General features: G+C 45.2%; 2 protein-coding genes across 4 annotated transcripts in view; one reads left to right on the top strand and one right to left on the bottom strand.

Annotated features, from left to right (window-relative positions):
• Nucleotides 1-1,076: 1,076 nt before the first annotated feature.
• HOMER1 (homer scaffold protein 1) overlaps nucleotides 1,077-8,607 on the top strand; it is a 139,212-nt gene continuing 131,681 nt past the window's right edge. For all 3 annotated transcript variants that reach the window (XM_025388976.1, XM_025388977.1, XM_025388974.1), the window contains exon 1: nucleotides 1,077-2,143. In XM_025388976.1, coding sequence (XP_025244761.1) covers nucleotides 2,139-2,143 — 5 coding nt within the window. In that variant the 5' untranslated portion in view covers nucleotides 1,077-2,138. The remainder of the gene's footprint in view (nucleotides 2,144-8,607) is intronic.
• On the bottom strand, nucleotides 3,998-4,517 carry LOC112626699 (60S ribosomal protein L29-like). The gene has a single exon (XM_025388978.1). The coding sequence runs from the start codon at nucleotides 4,463-4,465 to the stop codon at nucleotides 3,998-4,000; it is 468 nt and encodes a 155-aa protein (XP_025244763.1). The 5' UTR covers nucleotides 4,466-4,517.

Genomic DNA, 8,607 nt, shown 5'->3' with positions numbered 1-8,607 from the left:
GCTGCAACAGCGGTGGGAGTGGGAGATAGGATATTACCCGCTTGACACTTCTGCACTTCTGCTACGAATGATTCACTCCGGTTTGGCACATTTGTTGCAAGGAAATCTCCTCCCGCCGCTTCCTTGTTCGAGCTCCTCTCGGGCTGTCTCCTGTGCTTTGGCCTTTAAGGAGAAGCGAGAGCAGGTGGGCACACAGGAGCTCGCCGAGTCCTCCTCCCCCTGCTCCTTCCCTAATTTAGCAGTACTTCCGGCCGCGTGACATCATCCCCCGCACCCCGGTGACGTGAGCAGCGGGTGACGTGTGTGCGGAGAGGAGCGCGCTGACGTTGCTATTTAAAGGTCCTCCTGCGGGGAGGATGGAGACACAGCGCGAGCACCTGGTGTGGGGCGCGGAGGAGGCTGTGGCGGCCGGGAGCGGGGCCAAGAGCCAGCGGAGGAGCAGAGCGCACGGCCCGCCAGCCGCCGGCCTCTAGGGGAGGGGGGAAAACAAGGACGGACGGACTGAGGGCCTGCCGCCGGCCCAGCTCCCCACGAGGGCCGCTCGGCCCCGCACCACCATCCTCTCCGCCGCCTCGCGGCTGCTGCTTGTTCCAGCTGCCCGCTGCCCGCTGCCCACTGCCCGTAGGGCCCGTCGGGCTCCCAGGACCCGTCCGCGCACCAGCCCCCAGCCGCGGCTCCGCGGCGGCCACCGCCTCCCGCCCTCTCCCGCGAGCAGGGGGAGGTACCGCCCTAGCCCCCCCGTTCTCTCCGCCCCCTTCCCGCCCCCCGCAGCCCACTGCCGCCGCGCTCGCCTCACGCCGGCGGCGCTGACTGGGAAAGCAGCACCCTCCGCTCTGCCAGCCGGCCGGTGCAGGCGGAGGCAGCGGCGGGCTTCAGGCCGCCGGGGCTGGCGCTGCTCTGCCCGGCGGGTGCCGGAGGCCGGCGGAGGCGGGCGCTGATGGAAGTGTGAAGAGGCGGCGGCGGGGCCCGGGGAATGTGAGGCGGCGCGTGGCGGCGGCGCGGAGCGTGAGAGACGAGGAGCAGGGGTGGGGGCGCTGGAGCGGCGGCTGCGCTTCGGCTTCGAGCCCAGCTCTCCTGGCCCCGACGCGGTCTTAGCCTCCCTCCTTGGCTCGGGCAGGCGCCCGTCGACCCTTCGGCCCCTTTCGCCCGCCCTGGAGCTGGGGGCAGGGCGCCAGTGGAAGCGTGGGGCTTGGCTCTGTGATTCATTCATTCTCCGCCGACGGGAGCCTCAGATCCGCTGTGCTCTGAAGAGAGGAGGGAAGAGGGGGCAGCCGCGAATGAAGGGCCGGGCGCGAGCCGGGCTCCATTGTGCTCGGCGGCGGGGGGCGGGAAGGGGCTGAGGGAGGTGGGATCGGGCCCCCTCCTCCAGCTCCCCGGCGTGCGCTGCGCCCCCAGCCTGCTGCCAGCCTGGAAATGGCTCCGTTTATTCTCCTCGGGAGAATGAATCGATCCTGCCCAGCCTCCTCTTCCTCCTCCCCACCTCTTCTCTGCTCCGAGTCTTAGGAGAAGAAACATTAAAAAAAACAGATTCCAATGTGGAGTGCCGTGCAGGTTGCGAGCTGCCGGGTTTGCACTTCGAGGAGATTTTTCTATATAGTTTTTTTCCTAATGTGAGCGCAGGGAAGCCGTGGCATTACTGCTTTTGGGATTTTTATTCACGTGCACGTCGCGTTTGGTTGCTCGCTCCACCCCCGGGGACCTGGTGTGGTGGAGAAATTTGAACCCGCAGCCTTAGCTCTGAAAAGGCCGAGTTACCTGGCTCTCCCTGAGTGTCGAGGAGGACATGAGTGAAATGACCAGCGAACTCATTTTTTATAGGACTCGGTGAAGTCGGATTCTGCATTTTCCTACTTGTAGACTCGTTTTGTGGAATAGAATTGATCGCTGTCTCCTCCGCAAAGCGTTTTAACTCGAATAAGCAAATGCCGCCTCTGTTTGAACGTTTTGGTATTTACAAGAAAGAAATCATTTTACCTAAGAGAACTAATTGAATTGGCAGCATCCTTGAAATACCTCCGGACAAGGATCTGGGGGTGGGGGTGGAAAAGCAACTGCGAAATAGCAGACGGAGAAATTCCTTTGGAAGCTATTCCGTAGCATAAGAGCTGAAACTTCAGAGCAAGTTTTCACTGGGCAAAATGGGGTAAGGATTTTTGTGCTTAACACAGCTTCGAATCTGTTTATGTATGTGTATTATTGAGCCGTGGTGGTGATTGCGTTTTGTGTTTTCAAACAAACTTGCCACCTTGCTAAGCTGGTCATACTTTAAAGAAATAGGCATGCTAACCTTTTAGGTTATTTTTGCATTTTTGTAGAGCGGTACCAGAGGTCGTAATTAAACACATACATCGTTTGTAACTTGAATATGGATTTGTGAGTAATATTTACAAAGACAACGCATTCTACACTTTACTGGTCAGACTGCTGCATCAGTTTGTCATCAAAATCACATTATCTTAGCTTTTGCTGATGGTTATCTTTCAAAGAGAAGTACTACACTCTCTCAGTACTTTTAGATAATCAGTTGCACAAAGGAACGATTGTAATGAGTGGTTAGACAACAGTCCTTGAAAGTGATCCAGAGTAAATTGTTGCCCTCACGGTGCCCTCTCTTTTGCCCTTGAATATCCAAAGCTAAAATGTATAGAATTGATTTACTGGGACGTTAAAACGAAAATCTGAAATTCAGTCTTACTGATGCGGTCACCACGGTGCGGGTGCATTCCGTACGAAAAGGCTTTTTGTTTAAGGAACTTGTTCACTCCTTTTGTTTTTCGCTTTTAAGCTCAGCCCTTCAGTTTGTGTTAACAATATCAGATCTACACCTTCCTTCGGACCCAGAACCAACCGAGAGTGCATTTTCCAGTCTTTTATTAACTCTTCACACTGTGGGTTGATGAAATGCTAGTGACACTTCCTAATTTAAGCTGGAAACCCATAATATATTAATGGAGTAATCTGATTTCATTGACAGATTGTCATTGGTTTTTGGCGGAAGAACTTCCAGAATTTTCTCTTTGTGTGTGTGTGTGTCGTTGAACAAACACATCTAAAGTGTAGTTGAGGGACAGGTTTTGAAAGAATGGACTCTGAAATTCATTGTGATGGTTTAGGGGTGTACACACGCTTGAAACTTTCTGAGGAAAGTTCCTGAATAGTACCTTCTTTTTGGAGTTAGAATTTGAAGTTTAATATGCATAACTTTGAAAATTTAGAACATGTTGTAGGAGACTTTCCTCAGAAATTAATGACAAAGTGATAATGGTTTTAAAAACTTGAATGACAAGTGATGAGAGTATATATAACTTGCATGATTTGGGGGTACTGCTAAGAGTAATTAAAATGCCTCATTCTATTTCTAGCGCTGCTATTAGTAGCTTAGTGATCTGAGGCAAATTGCTTAACCTCTGTGGACTCTATTTCTTATCTGTAAAATGAAGGAATTAGAGATGACTTAAAGATTTCTTCAAACTGTAAAAAATGAATTATTTTCTTTTTATTCTCCTCATTTTAATGATCACTAGTTGGTTTCTGGAAGTCGATCTTTCTGATGGAGACCTTTTTCTCTCTAAGCAGTTTAAGCACTTAACGCTGAAAAATAATGGCATTTGAAAAATGTTCTGGATGAATTGCACCAATTTTACATGAGAAAAATACTGAAAAATACTACTGTTCAAAACCTTAGAAATATGGCTTCCCTTGAGCATCTGCAGCTCTGTTTAAAACATGTTGGAGAAAAAAAAAAATCAAGCAGCAGTTTTTCATGTTGATGGCTGCATTTTGTCTAGACTGTGGAGTAGTAGCATCATGGAAGAAAATCAGTTTTCCACAACCTTTAAGCTGCATGAATGCCTGTCATTTTACCAAGGGAAGCTTAGGCTGAATTTTTTTTTTCCTGCTTCAGGTTCATTTGTACAAATAGCACAGGAGGACCCCAGCCCCATGCAGGTGGCAGCCTGGTTGCACCAGTCCTGTCCTCACGTTGGCAGACAGATATCTAATCTGAAGCCTTTGTAGGGGCCTGGGCACCTTTGGGAGCCTTAGCTGGAACTGAAGCTGGAGCTGCAGCCTGGGCCTTGGTTTTATCCTTGTCCTTGGCCTTTGGCCAGGACAGCCTGAGCCCCTTGGCAGTGCGGGCATGACCATGCTTCCCAGGCTTGGGGTGGGCAATGTAGTCAAGTTGATTGAGCTTGCAGATGACACCCTTTGTGATCTTGGGCTTAACCTCCTTGGGCTTTATGAGGGCCTTGATAACCTTGGCACATGTACTCATGGCCTTGGCACTGTTAGCCTGCATCTTTTTTAGGCCCTTCTTGTTGTGTTTCTTGGCAAAGCGCATGTTCCTCAGGAACTTGGGGTCCACCCCCTTAAGAGATTCGTATCTTTGTGATTGGGATTTCTTGATACCATTTCTGTGCCATTTTCGGGACTGGTTGTGTGTGGTGTGGTTGTTGGTCTTGGTCATGTTTGTACCTTAAGCCACGGCTCCTGAAGTGCCTAGAACCGGAAGAGACAGGATGAATTTAATACTGAAGGGGCTACTGTTTAAAATGGGAAAGTAAGCCCCACACATAACATGTATTTAGACACTTAGCATAATTAATTTGTTTATAAATGAATGTATCTGTCCTTTAGTTAATAAAGTCCTATATATGCACTGAGGAGAAAAAAGAGCGAGCATTTTGGGGTGCTGTTTTTTGGAAAGCCTGTGTTTGGGGCTATTACCCTTTCTCATTGATAGTGCCTTGTTTTATCTGAGTTGAGAGAGGAAGGGTAGGTGGAAGTAGAAGAGCGTACAGCAAAGCAAAGGCATTTGCTGATGTTTCTACACTTTATGCGTATTTATGCCTAATAAATGTTTGTGGAATTCGCATAGCTGCCTGGGCCTATTTCAAACAAAAGGAAACAGGGCTTTAAATGGCCTTTAAAGCTTTACCTTAGCAATCATTAATTACCTTGCTGTAATATATATCTAACATTTAATACTCTGGGTAAAGTGTTTCATATATTACAACTTTTTTTTTAAACTAATGTTAGGTTATGATAAGGATTATCTTTGTCTTAATTGTAGAAAATTATTGCAAGTCTAGGGGCAGTCTAAGCGAAGGAATTATTTTTAATAAAATCAGTGATTGGGCAGAAAAAAATTATGGCTCCCCTAATAGTAGTTTATGAACTTTGTGGAAATGGAAAAGAACAGCTGAAACTTGACAGTTGGCAAAGTCTGTCAAAGTATCTTGGATGTTGCATGAACTGTTAATTGCAGTGAAGGCAACTAAAGTATGGGTTTGTAAAATAGGTGTATCAGATCCCGTAAAAATTAAGGCATTCACATATATAAAATGAAGTCTCTGAAAAGTTTTGAAACCTCTGTGAGAAGCCCCTGTTAGGTATGACCCCCACCCCCCACCTCCAAATAGTATCTCATAATGACAGCAGTGAATCAGTAGCTATTTCAGAACTATTAGAGTAGGCAACAGAAATCAAGTAACCTCAACTAGTTATTTCACGACACCCTTTGTTTTTACTTAGCTCATATTGGTAACCTTGTGCCATCAGCAATGGTAAAGAATTCTTTCCCTCCCTTCTCTTATTAAGAGCTGCTTATAAATAAAATAGGGCTCTCCCTGCTAATGAAATCTGTTAATGCTGTTTCTGATTTACCTCACCTGCCTGTGGGAACTTCTGGAGTCCTTCCTCGGCCTCTTTCCCCAGGTAACTTCTGGAAGCGTGGAAATGAGTGCTGCTACATTGCAAGCCCAAACTGAGTCTCTTTGCTGAAAGACAGGAAGCTGACACCTCCTTCTGCCTCAAACTGCAGGGTTCTGCTCTCTAGGGGTTGTAGCAAAAATGTGAAAATCTTGATTCCAGCACTATGAAGGGGTTTTATTGCAAAGATAACCACCCTATCATTTCTGACAACAGACAAATTAGATGCAAGTCCTTAATTCTTCATTTGTTCATTTTACCAACTTCGAACCTATGTTATAGTGCACGTACTTAGCTCAGTGCTGCCGATAGGAAGGCTAGTACGATGTACTCCTTCCCTTAGTGAGTTTATACTTTAGAAGTTGGGAAGACAGTCAAGCCTAAAATTAAAATGTGCAATGAAATTTTGTAGGAGCTATAATATAGGGCATTGTGGAGACACAAAGTGGGTATTGGGGCATTAGCTGCTGAGGGAAGGATAAAAAGGCTTTGTAGAGGAGGTGATAGGTGTTAAATACTGAAAGATGAGTACAAGTGAGCCTCTTAGAAAAATTAGAGGGCATTCAAGGCAGAGGGAACAGTGATTGACACCACTAAAACGAGGAACTGCAAATGAGTTTGGCATGACAAGCTTGTTTGCTTGAGCCAGCTCCCTTTGGTGTAGCAAGAGATAGGTCTAGAGCCTTATTACGCAGGGGCTGGGTTGGAGAGCCATGTAGATCAAATGAAAGATTGGATTATCCTGTAGTCTAGTGTGTTTAGAGGTTTTTTTGGCTATGACCCTTTGGAAAGATAAGCATCTTTACATTGCAACCCAATATGCTTGTATATAAATGATAAAATGTCACTACATAATACCCTTGCTTTGTGTGGTGCACTCTGGTAGTTTCTATTGTGTTCCATTCTATTTTATTTTTAAGATAGACTGATGATGGTGACCCACTCAATTTACTTAATGACGCTGTGGTAGCAACTGGTAATTTGAAAAGCACTTCTCTTCTGTGTGAAGATTACTAAAGGGTTTTAAGCAGAGTAAGAACATGATCAGGGAAGCAGAATAAGAGAGCAGTTTTAAAAATCATTTAAAATTCAGTTTTGTGTCTTGCATCGTGTGGAAACACCAAGCCAGAACAATGAACTATGGCTGGGTAGAGGAAGTGGATAGTTGGGCAGGCCCTGGCAAGTTCCGAAGTAGGGAGGGGAGAGATGGTGACTGAGAGATGTGTAGTTGACTGAATGCAGCTTCTTCAGAATTAGGACATTTCATGTGCAGAGGTAATAATGTAGCAAAGAGCATGGTATGTTCTTAGCAGAGTCACTAACTGTGGGTCCTAAAATAGTGAATTTGGGAGTTAAGGGGTTGACAGAAGAAACTGTCTTTATTCATAGTTTATAGTTTTGAGTGATGAAACATCTCAGAAGAAAAGGTGGTTATATCCCAGAAGGTCTGACCTCTCTACTGCCATGTGATTTTTTTTTTTTTCTTTTCAGTCTTTAGTGTTTAGTTGAAGTATTTGTTTTTAGTTACTGGATTGTTATTTTGGATTAATATGACTAACTGGACAGAAGAATAGGGAAAATGAGTGGTGAGTGCTTAATGTTTTCTGATATAATTTTTTTCTGATGTAGTTTTTAAATGACTGTAAAACATTTTATGTAGATTTATATCTCAGGACATATCTAGTGGAATGAAATGTGCAGCTTTTTTGTGTTGCATATTTGTAATGCCTTATGACCTGTGGCTAATATTTCTGTTTGTTTTTGAAAAGTTGAGTGCTTTTGAGGCTTTGCAAAGTTTCAGGTCTGTGATATTTTCATTTCAAAAGAATCTACATGTGGTAAGGAATATTTATGTAGATTTTAGCCCATCTACAAGAATTCAGATAAAATTTTCACATCTGTCTTATTGAATGAGTATTGCAAGAGTAGGTAAAACTTTTTTTGTTTTGTTTTGTTTTGTTTTATTTTGTTTTGTTTTGTTGGAGACAGAGTCTCATTCTGTCGCCCAGGCTGGAGTGCAGTGGCGTGATCTGGGCTCACTGCAACCTCTGCCTCCTGGGTTCCAGCATTTCTCCTGCCTCAGCCTCCCAAGTAGTTGAGACTACTGGTGTGCGCCACCACGCCCGGCTAATTTTTCCTTTTTTTAGTAGAGATGGGGTTTCACCATATTGACCAGGGTAGTCTCAAACTCCTGACCTCGTGATCTGCCTGCCTCAGCCTCCCAAAGTGCTGGGATTACAGGTGTGAGCCACCGCACCCAGCCAAGAGTAGGTAAACTTTTTAAAAACTAATAATTCAATGGTCTTCAGTATGTGAATAAAATCATGTATATATATATTTAATTATTTATTTATTTGAGACAGTGCTGTGGCCCATGCTGGAGTGCAGTGGTGCCATCATGGCTGACTGCAGCCTTGACCTCTCAGGCTCAAGCAGTCCTCCTACTTTAGCCTCCCAAGCGGCTGGGTCTATAGGCTCACACCACCATGACAGGCTAATTTTTGTACTTTTTGTAGACATGGGGTTTCATCAGGTTGCCCAGGCTGGTCTTGAACTCCTGGACTCAAGTGATACATCTGCCTTGTTGTGAGCCATCACACCTGGCCAAAATCATGTATTTTAATCTTACTTTTTATAGCACACCTCTCTGTAGTCTATAAAATTAGGACATCCATGATGACTCTCTGTTAAAAGAGTCAACTTTATTGATGAACTTATGTTCTTAATTTTAACATTTCATACCTTTTGATACCCCTTTTCCCATCTGTCCTGAGTGTAACACATTGGTCATTTCTGTGCTTCTTCATGAAATGTCTGAGAAAGAAAAAAAAGATAAGAATCAATGCAGCTTGTTTTAAGCAGTATTTTTGAGGGAAATTATTGACACAAATAATCTTT

The sequence above is a fragment of the Theropithecus gelada genome, chromosome 6 (assembly GCF_003255815.1).
Source record: "Theropithecus gelada isolate Dixy chromosome 6, Tgel_1.0, whole genome shotgun sequence".
Classification (NCBI taxonomy): domain Eukaryota; kingdom Metazoa; phylum Chordata; class Mammalia; order Primates; family Cercopithecidae; genus Theropithecus; species Theropithecus gelada.
This window is presented reverse-complemented; position numbering and strand designations above follow the sequence as displayed.